The sequence below is a fragment of the Heptranchias perlo genome, chromosome 21 (assembly GCF_035084215.1).
Source record: "Heptranchias perlo isolate sHepPer1 chromosome 21, sHepPer1.hap1, whole genome shotgun sequence".
NCBI lineage: Eukaryota > Metazoa > Chordata > Chondrichthyes > Hexanchiformes > Hexanchidae > Heptranchias > Heptranchias perlo.
Genome location: NC_090345.1, coordinates 26,298,754 through 26,319,503, shown reverse-complemented (window position 1 = coordinate 26,319,503; position 20,750 = coordinate 26,298,754). Strand labels below are relative to the sequence as shown.

Here is a 20,750-nt window from a genome sequence, read left to right as displayed (position 1 = left end):
CAACTCACAGGCCACACACACTGGCAGCTATTCAACCATGACAGGCACATCACCCAGACACACATCCCGCTTTCTTGCAGAAGAAGGTGGCGCATATCAGGAGGCAGCAAGTGGCAGTGGCATGTAGGCCGTCGAGCCTGTTCCAACATTCAATGAGATCGTGGCGGACCTGTGACAACTCCATATAGGCCTTAGCCCCATATCCTTTAATACCCTTGGTTCACAGAAATCTATCAATCTCAGATTTAGAATTCACAATTGAGCTAGCATCAACCGCCGTTTGCAGAAGAGTGTTCCAAACTTCTCCCACCCTTTGCATGTAGAAGCATTTCCTAACTTCAATCCTGCAAGTCCTGGCTCTAAATGTTAGGCTATGTCTCCGCGTCATAGTATTTAAGTGTAGGGGACCTCCAAAAACAGTTACGAGTGTCTCAGCAGCCAGAAGCAATAATCTAGCCACTAACCTGTAAATCCTGCATGATTCCTTTAAATAGCGTTGGTCCGGGTCCTCCAGACACTCAAAGACACGCTCAGATGGTCAGTGTTAAGACTGTGCATTGAGTTGAACATTAAGTGCCAAAATGGTGTCTATCACTTTGAATCAGCGTTGCACACTGATTGTATCCATTTTCTCCTTACTTCACATGCAGCCAGCATTCGGTATTTGCTCATGAGCTAACTCCTATATCAAGATGGCGTCCGGCGCACATCACGCTGGAAACGTGCATGCGCAGCCAAGACGCTATCTTGAATGTTGGAGAGGCTGTGTAGTGCCAAAACGACAAGCACTGCATGGCCTAATTTAGCACCCATGGTTTTTGAAAGTTCAGTGTATATGCCTCATTAAACATTCCAGTCAAAAGTAAGCTTTATACAAACATCCTAAGAAGTTGATCCATTTGCTGTTGAAAGACAGGTCATGTGAATAAACCTGATTAGAATTTAAGTGATTTTTTTGAGCCTCTAATTCAGTAGCTTCCATTGATTATACTAAGGTAGTTAGTACAGCTATCATAAAATAAGAATTTTTCTTAAGGAAATTATTTCAAAATAAGTTCATCTGAATTGATCATGTGGAGTGGTGTTTTGAGAACACAAGAAAACACCATTTAGCTCACTGTCATTTAAATTTAGATACAAGTTTACACCATCCTACTTTAGGGCCGAGCCTGTATCCCTCACCCTCTCCATTTCATGCACATTTCCATCAGGTTTGTAATCTTGTCCAAACAGGATACCTTTCACAGGCCACTTACAATTGTGATTGGATGGGAACAGGTATATCCTGTCCACAAAAAGCAGGTCAGATCCAATCCAACCAATTACCGCCCCATCAATCTACTCTCAATCATCAGCAAAGTGATGGAAGGTGTCGTCGACAGTGCTATCAAGCGGCACTTACTCACCAATAACCTGCTTATTGAAGCTCAGTTTGGGTTTTGCCAAGACCCCTCTGCTCCAGACCTCATTACAGCCTTGGTCCAAACATGGACAAAAGAGCTGAATTCCAGAGGTGAGGTGAGAGTGATTGCCCTTGACATCAAGGCAGCATTTGACCAAGTGTGGCACCAAGGAGGCTTAGTAAAATTGAAGTCAATGGGAATCAGGGGGAAAACTCTCCAGTGGCTGGAGTCATACCTAGCACAGAGAAAGATGGTAGTGGTTGTTGGAGGCTGATCATCTCAGCCCCAGGACATTGCTGCAGGAGTTCCTCAGGGCAGTATCCTAGGCCCAACCATCTTCAGCTGCTTCATCAATCATAAGGTCAGAAATGGGGATGTTCGTCGATGATTGCACAGTGTTCAGTTCCATTCGCAACCCCTCAGATAATGAAGCAGTCCGTCCCCGCATGCAGCAAGGCCTGGAGAACTTCCAGGCTTGGGCTGATAAGTGGCAAGTAACATTCGTGCCAGGCAATGACCATCTCGAACAAGAGAGAGTCTAACCACTTCCCCTTGACATTCAACGGCATTCCCATCGCCGAATCTCCCACCATCAACATCCTGGGGGTCACCATTGACCAGAAACTTAACTGGACCAGCCATATAAATACTGTGGCTACAAGAGCAGGTCAGAGGTTGGGTATTCTGTGGCTCTGAGTGACTCACCTCCTGACTCCCCAAAGCCTTTCCACCATCTACAAGGCACAAGTCAGGAGTGTGATCAAATTCTCTCTACTTGCCTGGATGAATGCAGCTCCAACAACACTCAAGAAGCTCGCACCATCCAGGGCAAAGCAGCCCACTTGATTGGCACCCCAGCCACCACCCTAAACATTCACACCCTTCACTACCATGGCTGCAGTGTGTACCATCCACAGGATGCACTGCAGCAACTCGCCAAGGCTTCTTCGACAACACTTCCCAAACCTGCGACCTCTACCACCTAGAAGGACCAGGGCAGCAGGCACATGGGAACAACACCACCTGCACGTTCCCCGCCAAGTCACACACTATCCCGACTTGGAAATATATCGCCGTTTCTTCATCGTCGTTGGGTCAAAATCCTGGAACTCCCTACCTAACAGCACTGTGGGACTGCACTTGGACTGCAGCGATTCAAGAAGGCGGCTCACCACCACCTTCTCAAGAGCAATTAGGGATGGGCAATAAATGCTGGCCTTGCCAGCGACGCCCACATCCCATGAACGCATGAAAAAAAAAACGGCATGATGGCTGATAAACACCAAATAGTTCAGTGGAATGAATGAAAAACAGCAAGTCGACAATCAGTTTTAGTTGGCATTTAAGAGTAGTTAGCGTATGGGAAAGGGAACGGGAAATTCCTTTCTGACTTAACTCATTACATGTGAATTCCTGGCAAATTGGCTGCTTCTAACATGGACTCGTTTCTGTGGATGGTATAGGATTCATTTTTCTCTCTAAAAAATTGGTGGACTTTATTTAATATTCAGTATGGCAAAGGATTACAGGTTAAGTTTTAGTGTAATATTTTAGATAATTTTATATAATTAAGACACATGCACTGTTCCTGTGGTCCCCTGGAACCTGGTGTAACAGAGGTCCAATACCGTTTATTTAGTTTGTTATTTTGGAACTGGCCACAAATTTGGCATATTTTTACTTAACTGAGAACCTCATATTTTTCAGTGGAATATATTTTGTTCAGCAAGTTAAGATATCACTAATATGAAAGGGACATGTTTAAGCATTGCAGGAGGTACTTAGAATTCTTATAACTGAAGGAGCTTGTGTTCTTGTCAAACAGCAGCTCCTATTCCTCTAGAGGTACTTTTGTGGCAATATTTCCACTTATTTTGTTTGCAATTTAACCAGGATCCAACAAATAGCATTGCACATCATTTAATGAAATATTGAAGCATTTGCATCAGGAAAAATATAGTTTATGTTATATAATATTTTCTTTTAAGGGTCACTGCTACTACCATGGTCATGTGCAAGGATATTCTCAATCTACTGTCAGCCTCAGCACTTGTTCTGGTCTCAGGTATGAATTACACCCTTTTCATTTACAATGTGTATGTAGTTTTTTATAGAAATGGGATCATTTCTGCTTTTGGTGCATGTGCAAAGTTGGCCACCTGATTTGCATCTCGTTCCTAAATAACAATCTGTGTGAAGCAAAGCAAAATCCACAATTTTTTTTGAATGTGTGAAATCCCTATTTCATCCCTAAACTTTTTGGTTTCAACGGACCACAGATAGATTCAGATCAAAAGAGCAAGGAATTGACCTACTCCAAGGTACACGAGGGCTTGCTCTCCTTATTTTCGCTCCCCACTGAAGGGAGGTGCTTGAACTTCTCTTTGTGCGTCACCAAAGCAACGCAAATAAAATTGGGAATTGAAGTGGCCATTCATCCTGATACTTCTGATTTTTAAAAAAAGCTTGTTTTTTATTTTGACTTTTATCTCGTATGTGGTTTGTTCCTGTTTCATTGGGAGTATGAATCTGATTTTCAAAACGAGTGTAATTTTTAAAGTTAAAAGTGTTGAATAGCAGCTGAAGAGCTGTTATAAAGTGGCCTTATATGTGTCAACTTTACGTTTCCCCATACCAGTGCTGCTGTACTAGCTTCTTAAGAGTACTAGCACTGGTGGTATCCTGCAGTTAGTGTCAATAGCAATAGAAACCGCATTTGGTGCTAGTGAAAATAGGTTTTATATTTTTGTATTCATGAACCTGGTGTAAAATTTGGGACCCATGTCTTTCATACCCAGTGATGCTGTATCAATAAAATACATTCTAAAATTTGCTGTTTTAGGAGCAAAAAAAAACAATTGCGCACTATTCACTCGGCCCACCTGCTGTATTTTTTACTGACCATTATATTACCACACTCCACTGAAATTTAAATAACATTAGATTTGAAAAACATGTGCAAAAGATCTACTGCACGGAAATATCTTGTTTTACAGTACCAACCTGTTCAAGATCAAAGGAATCTTTGCAGTTCGTGCAACTAATCTGTTTTCCATCAGATTTGTTTATGGTATTCTAAAAGTAAATGCAATGCTGAGCATGGCCCAACATGCAGAAGGTGGATTCTGATGTTCTGATAAAATACTCACGACCTTTTTTGGATATAGTACAACAGTGCTACTGTAAGATATTAGGGGGGTGAGTTTCCCTGACTTTTCTCATGTGCTTGTATTAATGCTGCCCACAATATCTTGCAACACCAAAGCTGCAGTTATAGTACGGGTACTAGGCTCAGAACATTACCTGCACAGTGCATTGCTCAGCCGGTAGACCTAATCTCAGTGACTTTTTTAAATTTCAAAATATACTTTATTCCATACAATTTAAAGATACACACGATTTATACAAAGTTCAAATAAAGGGCACACAATGTAGCACAGCAGTTCAAAGCAATGCAGTACAGATCATATACACTATGATCTCATTGTTACAATTTTTAAAACACAGTACATATTTTCTAATACATTCTGTACAATACAGGGTGGGGTGGCCTTACACGGTGGTCTTTCCCCATACAGCCTTTGCATAGGTCGCACCTCGCGTCAGTGCATCCCGCAGCACGTATTCCTTGACCTTGGAGTGACCCAGTCGGCAACACTCGATCGTAGACAGCTCCTTCAGCTGGAAGACCAGCATGTTTCGGGCAGACCAAAGGGCCTCCTTCACCGAGTTGATGGTCTTCCAGCCGCAGGTGATATCTGTCTCAGTGCGCGTCCCGGGGAACAGCCCGTAGAGCAGCCTGGCCAGACCCAGCCTTCTCGGTGTTTTGGACAGGTAGAAACTCAGCACGTAGTGACATTTGGGGCCCGATTTTAGCACCCGCTCTCGGGTGCGTTCTCGGTGGGGGGGCCTCGAAAATTGCGAAATCCAGGAGCGGGACCGGATCGCGCCTCGATCCCGCCCACTTCCGCGTTCCCCACTGACGCGCGGGCGTGCGCACGCAGCCCCCGCTGGTGGGAATCCCGCAGACAATTAAAGCCAGCGGGATGCCACTTGACGCTATTTACTTTGCTCTTTCAGGTCATTAACTGACCTGATTAAGGGACTGTGTGTGATTTTTGAGCAACATGGGACTGTTTCCCACACTGGGGGAAACACTCCCAGATCGAATGGACGTGTTGCAGCTGTCAGCCTGTGGCAGCTGCAAAGGTCCATTTGACAGGTTGGGGGGGGGGGAGACCCTCACTCATTGCAGGAGGCCACTCTGTCACTTGGGACAAAGTTTGGCCTCCACCACCCTCCTCCTGACGGTCAAAGTCACCAACCTGCACACTTACCCCGGGGTCCGGAGACATGTACCTACCTTGCGGACCCCCTCAGATGTACATCTTGCGGATGGGGGCTGCCGTAGCTGCAGTCATGACCTCCTCAGAGGGCGAACAGCATCACCAGCCTCACCATCCACGCCGTCCACCTCTGACACGTGGAGCCCCACAACAGAGTGCTGTGACACATCCACCTGTACAGCAGGAGGGAGGGCTACCGCAGAGAGAGATGCGTCGCAGAGGGCATTACCCTCGCCACAGGGTCCACAGACCGAGGCTCAGCCTCCTGGACCTCTCTGAGCAGCAGTGCACACGGAGGCTCAGAGTCACTCGACATGTGGACGTGGACATCTGCAGCCTCTTTCATGCCGAGCTGCTCCTGGCTGGCCCGTGCACCATCTTCCTACCTGTCGGTGTCAAAGTCAACACTGCCCTCCCGAACTTCTCCTCCGCATCCTTCCAGGGTGCCACCGGGGACATCGCCAATGTCTCTCAGTCGTCTGCGCAGAAGAGCCCTGCAAATACACCTACACCCACTCTGTAGTGACACAATGGGTGGCATCAGTGGTGGGTCCTCACAGTGATACCCAGGAGTGGGCTTTATTGCACAAACCGAACAGGATTCGCGAAGACATGGCAGTAATGGTGCTAATAGAATGTGTGATGTGAGTTGTTCTGAAATTCAATAGAAGTAACAACCATGACAAACCCTCAAACACCCTTGTGCATCCCCTTCATGCTCACGACACGTTTGCCTTACGCTGCCTACTGCACATATGTGATGCATGCCCTGTGGCTGCAGCACAGGCAGTGGCAGGTTGAGTGAGGCTGGCCGTGAGAGAGATGCACGAGAGGGTGAGTATGGGATATAGCCATTAGATTGTATGAGGATTGGGTTGCGTGGTAGTGACGGGGTGAGTACTGGCGAGGTGAGTAGGTGCAGGTAAGATGAGGATGGGGTTTGAGTGGGTATGAGGGGTGATGTGACAGAGTAGTGTTGGCAGTGCCGAAGGAGATGTGGGGTGGGGGCAGTGATGTAGCAGACGGAGTGTAGGGGAAAGACTACGTGTACTCACTGTGGCTGACCTACTTAGGTCATTGGACCGCCTCCCAGGTGGGCGATATGTTGGTGGCGCGGGTGACCCCCTCTGCCACCTCGAGCCAGGCCTTCCTGGTGGCAGAGGCGGGCCGCTTCCTCCCGCCCGCCGGGTGGAAGCTCTCTGTCCTCCCCCTCCTCCTCACCCCATGTATTGATACCTGGGGTGAGGGATCATTAAACTGGGAGCAGCCATCCCCCTGGGCTGCTCCATGCAGTCATCTTTGCTATTTCTTGCAGCATCTGTCAGTGGAGGACTGCCCCTTTAAATAGAGCGCCTCCAGCTGACAGATCTTACTGCGCATGCGCAGCCCACCCGACGCGCAGGTCAGCAGCGGGGAACCCGGAGGAGCAGGTAAGTGGATCCAATTAGTGCGTTGCCTGCTGCGATCGCGCGGGAAACCCACTAATTTCACGCGCCCGCTTGCCCATCCGCCGGGAACCCGCACCCCTGGTAAAATCGGGCCCTTGGTGTTTGCGTACTAGGGCTCTACACATACAAAGGTGGCCATCAGGATCAGAGTGGCATTCGGGACACTCCTCCCTCCTTTGTCTGGGGGTTTGTGCATGGTGACCTTGCAGACGCGTTCTACCTTGGACCTCCAGACAAAGTGGAAGATAGCTTGGGTGACTGTGACTGCGGAGTTGTGGGGAATGGGCCAGACCCTGGCCACATAGCCTGATCTCAGTGACAATGGAGCTCTGCATATGCTCCACTCCACGGGGAGCTAACTTTTAATATTATGAGAGTGCCAGCAGGATTGTTGCGTCTCTCTTAATACTGAAAAGAGTTAAAAGTGAATTTGCAAATTTCCCAGGATGTCCTTGGTACTTGGGGATGTGGTTTTGTACCATGCTGGATTTACTCTGCACCTGCTATGCTGCCACTTTTGCATTGATGTGTACCCAAAATCTCTTTGCATTCATCCAACAGTAGTAGTATAACTGCATCCTAATATCAGATGTATTAACATTGGCTTAACTAAAACTACCCAGAATATATTGCCAAGACGAACACTACCCTTATTAACATTGCCTACGTTAACAAAAGCTACTTTGTATCACAGTCCTTGCATTAATACCGCCTGCACTTCTAGTTAACAGTTAACATTTCAGTCATCCAGGCTACCTCTTTGTGAAAATTTTGTCAAGACATTTATATTTAATAGCTCTCATTTTATGACAGACTGGTTTACTAAATTAATTTCATATTAAATGTCATATTGACTGTAAATTTAATTAGTTATGTTATTGACGGTCACTATGCAATTGAACTTTTGCACAAGTATAATTGTAGTGCTGAAAAGGAGGTCAAAATAGTGCTGTTAGCAAATGAGCAAAAGGTGACCAACAGCTTCATGAAACTGATAACTCAAGAACAGCTCTTACATGTGAAAACAAGTAGTTACACAGACTTTTTGTATACATAATAATCCTTCACTTGTATTGAAAGGTGGGGGGTGGGAGTTAAGTGTAAGAAAGCTGAAAGGGGAAATCCAAATGTTAAAGGCATAACATTGATTGTGCATGCTTCTCTGGAAAATTTGATTTTTTTAAAACTAAATTGGTAAATTCTGGTTAATTTGAAGCTCTTTTATACTTCTCCCTGATAGATTCTAATATAAGGAAAAGGAAAGTGATATTACGAATTCAACAGACCAAGCAAACTGTCACTCCCTAAAAGTGTCACTCTCCCCCCCACTCCAGTTTATGCTGGTACTCTTCCTCCCCACTCCCTCTCAATTAATGCTGGCACTCTTCTTCCTCCCCCACCCCAAGGCACCATTCCCTCCTTCTGTCCCCTTCCCTCTTCACTTCATGACCATACATTTTGTCCTTCCCCCTTTAGTCATTCAAACCCCCCCCCCATCCATTGCCATCTATTTCCCTCTTCCCTCTCCCCTTCATTGCCATCTAATTCCAACTTTCAATTGGCATCCGTTTTCCCCTTTCACTGCTATCCATTTGTCCCCATCACCCGCATCCATTCCCACCTTTCATTGCCATCCATTTACTCCCTTTTAGTATAATCCTTTTCCCCACCACCTGCACAGTCCCATACCTACCTGAGCCTGGCTGCTAATCCACAGAACTGGGTCTCTCTCTCCTGTCAGTGCTGCTGTCAGTACTAATGGCAATAATTGCGGCCTTGATACGTTGTTAGTGGGAACTCTTGTTCACATGAGCGTTCTTTCCTACCGTATACAGAGACTACAATCCCTACCAGTGGCACTGGGAGTAGTGGTGAGAAGAGAGAGGCAGAATAGCAGCTGGACACAGGCAGGAGATCGTTGCAGTCTGCATTGATTTTTGTTAGCAAACACTAACACATCGACTGCGCCCCCCCGAAATATGTTCCATGCTGACAGCATATATGCTGTTCAAATCATGTTATGTCTATTATGAAAACAAAAATGTGTACAGCTGATCACAACTTGTTCTTTTCAAATTAATTGTTCGCAGTAAATATTAAGTCTCACATTTTATATATAGATTGTTGATCATCTGAAACATTGATTTATCTGTGTAATCTGAAACATCCAAAAGGTTTTGAGAAAAACATATTGGAGAGAAGAACTATTCTAGTTGCTATGTGTAGCAAAGTCATAAATATATTCAAAAAGAATATGTTTACAACAGTGTAAATTTTCTTCTTCATTGTCTGGGCGGTGATCTGACAGAGCAAATCGCCCACCCATTGTGGAATCCACCTGATTTCCATTCCATTGATTTTAATGGAAGGAAAATCAGGAGCATTCTCCAATGGACGGGTGATCCACTCTGTCAGATCACCGTTCAGACGAGGAAGAACAAAATTTACCCCAATGTCTTTATGCTTAGTGAGTAGAGCAATTCTTCGCCCATAATGAGTACAGTCTGAAGATTTGAATTAAGTATCATTTCGGAAAAGAGAAAATAGATATCTAGTCCAAATAAAAATAATAAAGCCAGAAAATCCATAAGCAGTATTATCTTCTAGAGCAAATATCACTATTAGGACCCCTTTTAAAATTAAATAGTTCCAAAGAATTAACATTAATTTTTGATTTTTTTTGTCACTTGTTGATTTTTGAACTTTGTCATTTAAACAGTGTGTCATGATATGACTGAAGGAAATGTCTTAGAGGAGCTACTGACCCAACAAATTGAGGGAGATGAATGAACGTTAATGGAGATAGAGTCATTAATCTGCATTCCTTGAGAATCTATTCAGCTCCAACTGTGTGTGTTAATTCAGCTGTTGTCAGGCTCACTTTCTGCTCCAAGGCAGTATCTTGATGACATCATTAGCATTTATTTTTCAAACAAAAATATTCAAAAAGTGAAGAGACTTTGTAAATTTGAAGCCTTACCTCAGATTCACCTTATTGCCTGAGTTTTACCAGTTCTCAAATAAAAAGCAAAACTGTGCAAATACAAGTAATCTGAAACAAAAACAGGAAATGCTGGAAACGCACGGCCGATCAGTCTGCATCTGTGGAGAGAAGACAGTCGACATTTCAAACTCGTATCCTTCTTCAGAACATAAAAATAAGAGATGAACAAGCATATAAATAGAATCAGAAAAGGGACAGAGGGAGGAAAAACCTGATACCCATGTTTCCCATCTCTCCCATTGCCCTGACTTTTCCATGGACTGTCTTAGTTTTTCACACATATTTGTCCCTTTAATTTCTTTAATGTTTCTTACCATTACTTTACTTAGATTATCTGTTACATCATTCAACTGATACTTCGGTTTTTTTGTTTATTTTTTTCCTTTCCCTCCTTTTCTGATTCTGTTAATATTCTTGTTCATCTCATAGTTTTCAGTTCTGAAGAAGAGAACAAGCCCAAAACATTGACTGTTCTCTCCACAGGTACTGACTGACTGGCAGTGCATTTTCTGTTTTTGCCCGTTCTCATCTAGGTCACTAGCTGGAGATTCTGTGTTGCAGTGGGGAGAGGGTAGAAAAACAACGAGATTTTTTTAAAAATGCACTTCCAGGAGCCAATTCCAGAGTGACACCTACTGAGTGACTGGAAAATCTACAGCACACATTGCCATGCCCTCCCGTACAGAGAGCAGAAAATAGTTGATGGGTGACACTGTGCCATTATGACATATAGCAACAAAAATGATACCCATGAACACTCCCATTTACACAATAAAAAGTGCAGAGAAATATCAGCACTTTGATTGTGTTTTATATTTTTACATACTTTTATGTTTCACTTGAAATTTTAGCACTGGTGTTGGCTTCTAAAGAGTCGAAACAGCACATGTCACAATTCAGTGATACAGTCCGACATGCACCACTGGTATGGCACATTGCTGAGGAGTCAGTGCCGCTGTGAGATATTGCATCACACTGGCTGTGAGGCTATTTTCATTGTATGTTCAAGGAAGCATGGCAGTGGCGAGGTCCAAAAGTGGGGGAGAACAGGATAAAATCTAGATAAAGATCCCATCAGTTTAACGCACCTCACTAACAATGACAAAAACATTCCATGGAAAGGAAGCTTCAGAAATGTTCTTACAGTAGCTGCAGGACAAATCCAGTTTTCTTATCTGTTTTTCTTCATTGTATTTCTTTCACTTTAATAGTATATTTCTTAACAAAAAAGCATGCAGAGGGCTGGGAATGAATCTGTCTCTTTGGTTAATTCCCATTTCATTTATAATATCCAAATATATAAACTCTGTGAACAGAAAAAAAAATCATTAGTTCGCTACTGCATACAAAGAAAATCTCTCCGTGGAGTCATGTTATGATGGACAATCTTAGTGCTATGTATTTAGAGAAATCAAAGGAGGGTTTCATGGCGATGTGAAATTTGAACCGATGTTAACTTATGACGAGTGTAGAAAAGTACTGACATATGAAGTACAAGCAGACAGTTTATGTTGGCACTTTCTTCACTCTTAACCATGGTACATTACATCAAATCAATTCAAGCTCTCAAATAGTTGGAAAATACAAAAGTTCCTTTATGCTTTATGGTTTCCTGAAATTTGTTGATTTATTGAATTTAATTGGGTTCTCACTAAGGATAAATTGCTATGGAATTAGAAAGTGCTGTGGCAAACATTTCAGTCACTACTTAACAAATATTAAGCACTGAACACATTTTTTAGCCATAGTAATAATAATAAGCTAGTAAAACCAATTGAAAGCTTGCAAAGTTTCTTCAGTTTATATGTGCACCAAAAAATAGAAAAAAATGTTATCATCCCCATAATCTGAATGGTATCCATAAGTTCCTGGTAATTCTTTCAAAAATGTATTTTAATTAGTTGCCAATTTAGATTTCAATACTGTATTGTACAAATTTCCCCAAAGATTTCTGTACAAAAGCATTAAATAACAACAACAGTAATTTACATTTGTATAGCCCCTTTAACATAGAACAAATGTCCCTCGGTGCTTCATAGCGGCATAATCGGACAAAAATGGATGCCAAGCCAAAGAAGCAGATATTAGGAGGGATAACCACAAGCTTGGTAAAGAGGTGGGTCTTATAGGAGGGCAGAGAGGTTTTGGGAGGGATTTCCAGAGCATGGGGCCTAGATGGCTGAAGGCACGGTCACCAATGGTAGGGGCAAGGGAGGAAGGAAGGCATAAGAGGCCAGAATCAGAGGAATGGAGAGCCGGCGGGGGAGGAGGTTGTGGGGCTGGAGGAGGCTACAAAGATAGGGTGGGGTGAGGCTATGAAGGGGATCATGAGGATGAAAATTTTAAGTTGGAAGACTGGGAGCTGTATCTTTTGACTATATTTCTCTTTTTTTTGATAGGGGATTTGTTTCATTTGAAAATAAAAGTTATATATTAGAACCCATTGAAGGTGCTACCGATAACACACACCTGATCTACAGAGCAGAAAATCTTCAGGGCAATATGGGTGCTTGTGGACACAACTTCAGAACATCAGATACCACTATGGACAGCATTGTTGAGTCCTTGCAGAGGTCTTCTACAAGGGTAGGTTAATTACATTTGTTTAAGGGAATAAAATATGACATACAATGTGTGGCCAAGTAGCAATGATGTTTTAAGAAGCTTTCTGAAAAGAACTTCCTAATACAATTATATTGCAATAAATCAGCTGTCACCTACTTGACAGATTTCTAACAGATTTAATTTACATGACTGTTTATCCTGGCAGTTAGCCTTAGCAATGGTCCATCTTCCAGCATGAAAGATATGACCAGACATAGAGAGGTTGGAGTTGAATGTTTTTCTTTTCGTACAAAGCAATATTTTTTTTAAATGTTAGCATAAACACAATTTTTAAAGAAAACCTAAGCGGTAAAGTTCTTCTTCCAGTTAATGGAACTCTAGCATTTGGAATGATATGGGATACTGGGGATCATTGCTGCTTAGGTCAGCAGACAGCAGCAGTTGGTTTCTCAGATGAGGAGAACATTTTGTGCCTGGCAGTGTTCTGCAGTGTCATGGGTTCATTGTTCAGTATCGCAAGGAAAACATTAGATCTGCAATTCTGCACTTGCACCCATTTCTCCATGACCTGATTCACAGTTGGAGCATGAAGACTTCCCTAAGAAGTTAAAAATTGCCAGAAAATACAAAAAGGATGGAAATTAATAAAATAAAATAATGTATTTGACATTACACCATCTTAAATGTTGTACAGCTGGCCCTTGATTAAAGATAAGCCAAGAACCTCTCCTTCACATGCGACCATGCTAAGTGAAGCCAGGAGCGTGGATGTGCTTATGAGTTAAAAATGATTGTGTGTGCTAGTTGTACAGAATTTGTTCTAATCATTAATATTCAGCACATGTGGGACATTTACCCATATTTCACATACATTGAATATCAAAATATTACAGTTATCAAAAAGAAGCACATATTGTAGAAATAAAGAAATAATTTGCACTTGTATAATGCTTTTCATGTCCTCAGGATGCCTCAAAGCACTTTACAGCCAAAGAGTTATTTTTGAAGTGTAGTCACTGTTGTTTTGTAGGCAGATGCAACAGCTAATTTGTGCACAGCAATAGTACAAATAGCATATGAGTTAATTTGTTATAATGATGTTGGTTTGGGAGGGGGAAGAATGTTGGCCAGGATACTGGGAGAATTTCCTGCTCTATTCAAATAGGGGCATGGGAACTTTTACATCCACATGAACAGGCAGACCGGCCCTCAGTTTAACATCCCATCTGAAAGACAGCACTTCAGTACTGCACTAAAGTGCCGACCTAGATTATATGCTAAATTCCAGGAGTGAAGCTTGAAACCACAACCTTCTGACTCAGAGACAACAGTGCTATCAATTGAGACATATGCCTCAGTGCTACTGGAAATTGAATAGCATAGTTTTAAAACTTACCTTTCACATGTAGAATCTGCTTTAAAACAATTCCATGCACAGCTCATACAAAGTTCTTTTTTTATCTGATAATTACTGAGAATCACAAGTACAATGAATGTGTAGTTGTTAATGTGATAGCTACAGATTGAAAGAACTCGCCTGTAATTTAGTACTGTGCTATTCATACAGTCTTATAAATCGGTTACTAAGAAACAAAAACAATTATATATTTTAAATCAGATAAGATTGCAAATCTCTTGTTTGTTGCCTTGTCTTTTGAAAGGTTTCGCATGATTGTGACAACATGATTGATTTGCAGCCCAATCAAGTAATCTAACTGACTGTCTGTCTATACCTTTAAATGAAAAGTAATTAGACCGTAAGGTCCAATTGTGTTGGGTTTGTAAGATAATAGACATCTCCTAAGTAATCTTGACATTTAAATTGGGACATTTATCACAAGTAGTCTCCATACTGAATGTCTTTACAGTTGTAATGCATGTGTTTACACTTTCACCTGGCTGCGGGTGCCTAGAAACAGGCGTCTGATTGGCTATTACCACATTTTTAAGTTTGTCATTGGGAAACTGCCACCAGAATAAGATTCAGTTGCGAAATTGAGCATTTAATAAGGCAGTGATTCTGTATTAGTTTTTTTAGCAGCTTTATTTCTGGAATGGAAAATTCAAAAGGAACCATTTAAATATAGCTACGACAGGAAAACATGAAAAGGCGAAAATCTTGCAAACAATAAAAAACTGAATTTTTAAAAAGTGTGATAATTTTCATATGTTTTATGTGCAATAAGAGAATAAATCCACAGAGGGGAGAGAGAGGCTTCTAAGCATCCTACAGGTACAAGATTCCTATGTTGACATTTTCTAGTATCTCAGGTGAATACTAGAAATGTCTACATATGTGGCTTTTTATTAGAAACTTTAATAAAATACGTTTTAGCTCATGATCAAAGAGAAGTGGAGCCCTCTGTGTGGTGGGCATCTTAAACCCTGCTGAGGACCACACATTTTAAATGTGCAGAGCGTCTAATTTCCCATGTATTCAGCCAGCAGCATTTGGCACCCAAGCATCATCATCTGGCGACAAAATGCTGCTGTGTCTCCAAAATAATTAATGGCTGTCGTGGAAGTGGAAAATGTTCAGTTTCCAACTTATTTTTACTGTATAGAAGAAATGTACAAAAGGAATATCGGCATAGAACTACACTTTGCAGAAGTGTAATGTGCATTAACAACAACTTGCATTTATATAGTACCTTTAATGTAGAAAAATTTCCCAAGGCGCTTCACAGAAACATAATCAAACAAAAATTGTCACTGAGCCAAAGAAGGAGATATTCGGAGGGATGACTAAAAGCCTAGTCAAAGAGATAGGTTTTAATGAGGGTCTTAAAGGAGCAGCGAGAGGTGAAGAGACAGAGAGGTTTAGGGAGGGAATACTAGAGCGTACGGCCTAGACGGCTGAAGAAGAGATCTGGTCTATTCGTACATAAAATGGTTTTGTAAAGCTGCTCTCTGTACATATCCTGTGCCGGAGGAGGAGAGGGAGAGAACTATGGAGGGTATTCTAGACCTTAAGGCCTAGACGGCTGAAGGCACAGCCAGCAATGATGGGGCGAAGGGAGTGCCTGATGCACAAGAGGCCGAAGTTGGGGAACACAGAGTTCTCGGAGCGTTATTGGACTGGAGGAGGTGAGGGGTGAGGCCATGATGCAATTTAAACACGAGGCTGTGAGTTTTAAATTGGAGGCTTTTGGGGACAGGTAGCCAACGTAGATCGGTGGACACATGGGTGATGTGTGAGCAGGACGTGGTGCAAGTTAGGATACGGGCAGCAGAGTTTGGGATCAGCTGAAGTTTATGCAGAATGGGAGGCCGGCTAGGAGAGCATTGGAATAGGTGGTTCTGGAGTTGGGAAATCGGTCGGCTCTCATGGTGAACTGGCCGGTAGGTCAGGCGTGGGATGGGGGAGGCAATATCAGGAGTGGGCTTGAATGGGCCAGCAGCCGGCTGGATATTTATGAGGAGCCCAGGAGGAGCACTCCTGCTCCTCCTGGCCAGACGAAGTAAAATTAAAAATTTCCTGGGCTGTTTTGTGAGCAGCCTCAAAGGGACCGCTGGTTTGGCCTGTCATTACCTGGTACAAATAGGGAGAGCATGCACGGTGCATGCTTCACCCATTTGCAGCTGAAAATTGCAATCGGGGACCTTCAGCCTGCGTAGAACCTCAATTACATATTTAAGCAGCCTCCTGCCTGTTTGAGGCTGCTCGCCCATTTGCTAACCTACCTGAAAATTGCATCAGATGGGCCTTGGGTGCTCATGGGACAGCTGACAAGGCTCCCCCACCCTCCCAGAAATGAGCAGCCAGGAGTTGAAAATCGCCTCCATTTGTTTCCAAATTAGTTCAGTGAGAATCTGGATCCATACAGATCCAATTCAATAGTTAAATTGATATCTACCACATCCTTAACAAGATATACCAGATTAGGTCACTTTCTCATAATTGAGGTTATAAAAATTATAATCTAAAAGAATGTATGCACAACAATTTAATAATGCATTTAAACCTTAACTTTATCATTAGTGACATTAGATTGCACTATTACTCCGGAAATGAGGCCTGACACAACTCCGGAGTCCATGAGACCCTCTGGGGACCTGAGAACTTTTAAAAAACCTACCTTGAGTTGATTTAATGTTTAGAAAGTCTAGACGCTCCCACCCGCCTTCTCTAGAAATTTAATCTTACCCCTGGGGAAGGGAGCTCTGAGCTTTCCTGTATAAATGAGGTACTGCCTGGCTGGACTTAATACTGCCTTTACTGATCACTGATTACAGGGATTGCGGGTTAGGTTTTAATAGAGGTTCACAAACATGATGCTGTCTCTTCAAAAACTAATTTTACTTCGTGTCACATGGGGTTAAAAATGGTTATTTATTCCAACATAGTTGTCATGCAAGTGACAGTTATTAAAGATGTTGGTGCTTCATCCTGACAAAGAGCCTCTCTTGAGCTTTGTGATATCCCCTTTCCAGCCTCTTTTATTACAGTGTTATATAAAAAAGATAAAAAGGTTTTGAGAGTTTTTTTAGAAATTAGCAACTTATTATCTGTACCTTGTTTTGTAGCACAAGAGAGACATATTGAAGACCACAAAATACGTGGAGCTGATTATTGTAGCAGACAATCGAGAGGTAGGATTGCCAACTATATTAAACTTATCTTCTGTTCAGGGCACTTCAGATCCATTTTTCAATTAGTTGTAATTCTGTTTTTTGTTGTGCTTTTAATGAAAGTGGATCCTGAATAACTGGAAAAAAAATTCTCAAGTCTCAAACAGCATTGCCTTAGCAATACCTTATTATGTGAATTGTGGAGTTATAGATAATTTTGGAAGTATTTTTCATGAGTGGATTTTGACAGGATGTTTTAGTAATTTTCTATTCACATGTTTTTTCTTTTCACATGGTCTATTAGTAGGGCAAGTGATTTGTTGTCACTCAGAAACCAATATTTTTACCTTTTCCATGACCGTTTTATGTAAACTTGTGGTATTTGCGCAGCCGGTCCTGCTATACAGTAAGCATAGAAACTCTCAGGACTTTTCACAGATGTCGTCATGCCGAATCAATTGCTCCAGCAATTAGTGTGCTTTGATCCATCTTCTGTTTTTTTTTTAAATACTTAGAAGTCAACAATTGTTCTAATTGTATAATTTTCTCAAGAATAATTGAATAATCATTCCTGGTCCATGAACTGCACGATAATAGAATGTCGGAACATAGGAATGAACAGGACCAGAAAAGACCATTGTGGTCCCAGTGTCTTAGAAATATCATATCCCACAATACTTCTCATACACTGCTATCAAATCTTTCACCAGGTACTTTTCCAAACTTACCTGGTTTGCTGATACAGTCAGCCCCCACTGAACCTTTTGGCAGTCCATTCCATACCTTCACCACTGTCAGTGTAAGGTAGTTAACTCTAAGCTGAGGGTAATTTTCAGTTTGGGTATGTGTGGGAAACTGGCAGTTGCAGATCGGCCACCCGTTATACAGCACCACATCCCCGTCCCCTATTTTCCTTGCCATTGCAGTCAATGGAAAGGAAGATGGTGCAGGGTGTATAATTGGCAGCCGATCTACAGCCAGCAGTTTTCTGTTTGCATCCAAACTGAAAATCACCCCCCACTGTCCCTTCACTTTTCCTCTTCTAAACGTGATGCCTCCAATAGATTATGTGCTCTAATTAAACTTTTATCTATTTCTCTTAACAATTTAAGACGACTAGTTAGCTTAGTTCATAATATTAACCAGTGAAGAATACCTAACCGTAGTTGGACCAGATTGTCTTGTGTAATTAGCTACTGGCTAATGATTTGCTGATCACAAAGTTACTGATGTACAAATCGTGGTCTGAACTTCTCTATGAACGGTTTTGATAGAGTAAATAAGGAGAACCATTTTCCAGTGGCAGAAGGGACGGTAGCCAGAGGATACAGATTTAAGGTGATTGGCAAAAGAGCCAGAGGCGACATGAGGAAACATTTTTTTATGCAGCGAGTTGTAATGATGCAGTGCCTGAAAAGGTGGTGGAAGCAGATTCAATAGTAATTTTCAAAAGGGAATTAGATAAATATTTGAAGGGAAAAAATTCACAGGGCTATGAGGAAAGATCAGGGGAGTGGGCCAGCATAAGCATGATGGGCTGAATGACCTCCTCCTGTGCTGTGCCTAAGAAGAAAAAAAATGTCCTGAAATAATGGAAAATGACAATAACACTTAACATCAAACTCTAACAATGAACACTAATGCTATACATGTAATGTGTAATATGAGTACAGTAATCTCACCACTCTTGTACAATATATATCCCTACAAAGCACTGTGTAAACAAAGTGTCCCTGAAAATCTGTATGAGGGCACATCTTGGCATAAGTGCAGAGCTGCGCCCACATGGGACTAGAGCCACTTACCCCAGCAGACATTCCGGGGTCAGGTGGAGTTCCCCTCCTCTGCATGGGAATGGCGGACACCCATGCCACTAGAGCACATTTAGGCTGCTTATCACATTTGAGGGATTGGAAACTCCAATGGGGGAGTATTGGGCCAGGGGAGATGACAGGTCACCTCCCCCACCCCAGCAGGTATTTTAAATTTGTGCTTTTCCTTTTGGGATTCCAGTCCTCAATCCCAGCAGGGGCTCTCAGATGGGGGCCCACTATATCTGGTCGTCACGGATGTACAACTGGTACAGCGTATCCGGGGCGCAGCTGAATTTCCAGCGATTTCAGCAAACTCCGTGAACTCTTCCGGAAGTTGCAATGGGAGAATGCCGGTACAACCATAGGACTCGGTGACATACCAAGTTTAATAAAAACTTCGAGTCAAAACAAATGCATCACCATCTGTTGAAGTTGAGATTGCTTCAACCACAAGTCACATATTCCTGTGTGGCCATTTAACTTTCTAGATAAGGACGAAAATGTCAGAAGAGATATAACAAGTTTTAAAAGGCAATGTAAACTTAACTATAGTAATCTTTTTTTACAAATCTCAAGTTTCAGAAACATGGGAAGGATTTGGAAAAGACTAAACAGAGACTGATAGAAATTGGCAATTTTGTGGATAAGGTAAGCATGCAGCAAGGTATTTTAAAAGCAATTCATTGTTCCCAAATATATGATGAACAGAGAAGGCAATAAAACAAATATTGCTATGTGATAAATGTAGTAATTTGAAAATCCATAAGCGCTTGTTCTTATTTATTGTTTCAACTGATAAGAGTTTGTTGGGAGGGATTCTCTGAGTTACTGCCAGCTCTGGGGTGGATTTGGGGCAGTAAAAAGAACAGAATAGATTCTTTTAGGCTACTGCCTCAAATCCACACCAAAAAAACTGCACCTGCTTTCTCCTCCAAAAAAAAACACCTGTCCTCTTTAAGACCCTTCAGAAGTGCTTACCGCCCCATGTAAATTGTGCAAAGGGTACATGGCCAGCTGCTCAGACCCATTCCCCTCCATTTCCATCCTAAACTCATCCCAAATAATGACACTATAAATGTGGCGGTAGAAGCAGCAGCAGCAGGTATTCCTGAGGTGGGTACAGCTTGAAGAAGACAATTTTGTACTTGTATTGAAGGTCAGAGTTTCTTTGCCTGCATTATGTTCTTTGGGAGTTGAGTCAGGACTTTTGCTGATTATTTTACTAAGGTACAGCTTAGCAATCTTGATACGGATTTCCCTATGTTATGAAGAGAAGGAGAATGAGGACATGTAAATTGGCAGATTAGAAGCACTGGAAGTCAAGCACCATAGAAGGCAGCTCGTCCCTAAACACGAACACGAATACTCAGTCAGCAGGTCTACACACCAAGATAATCTTAGTTAGACTTCTGTACTGCAGTACTGCCCAGCCAGAATCTCCAAGAATATTACAGCTTGTTGTGTACTTCATAACATTGCCATGAAGAAAGGCTTGCTGTTCCCAGAACCTGAAGAGGATGACAATGACAGTGATGATGACGACAAGGGTGATGAAGTACCTGCAGTTCCACAACATGTGGAGGTTGTGCAGGAGGGGG

General features: G+C 42.3%; 1 protein-coding gene across 1 annotated transcript in view; it reads left to right on the top strand.

The window, feature by feature from the left end:
- Positions 1-20,750, top strand: part of adam12 (ADAM metallopeptidase domain 12) — a 289,205-nt gene that overhangs the window by 174,116 nt on the left and 94,339 nt on the right. Inside the window, 4 exon segments of the mRNA XM_068002357.1 lie at positions 3,392-3,468; positions 12,601-12,787; positions 17,294-17,359; positions 19,729-19,800. Of these exon segments, the coding sequence (XP_067858458.1) occupies positions 3,392-3,468; positions 12,601-12,787; positions 17,294-17,359; positions 19,729-19,800 (402 nt within the window).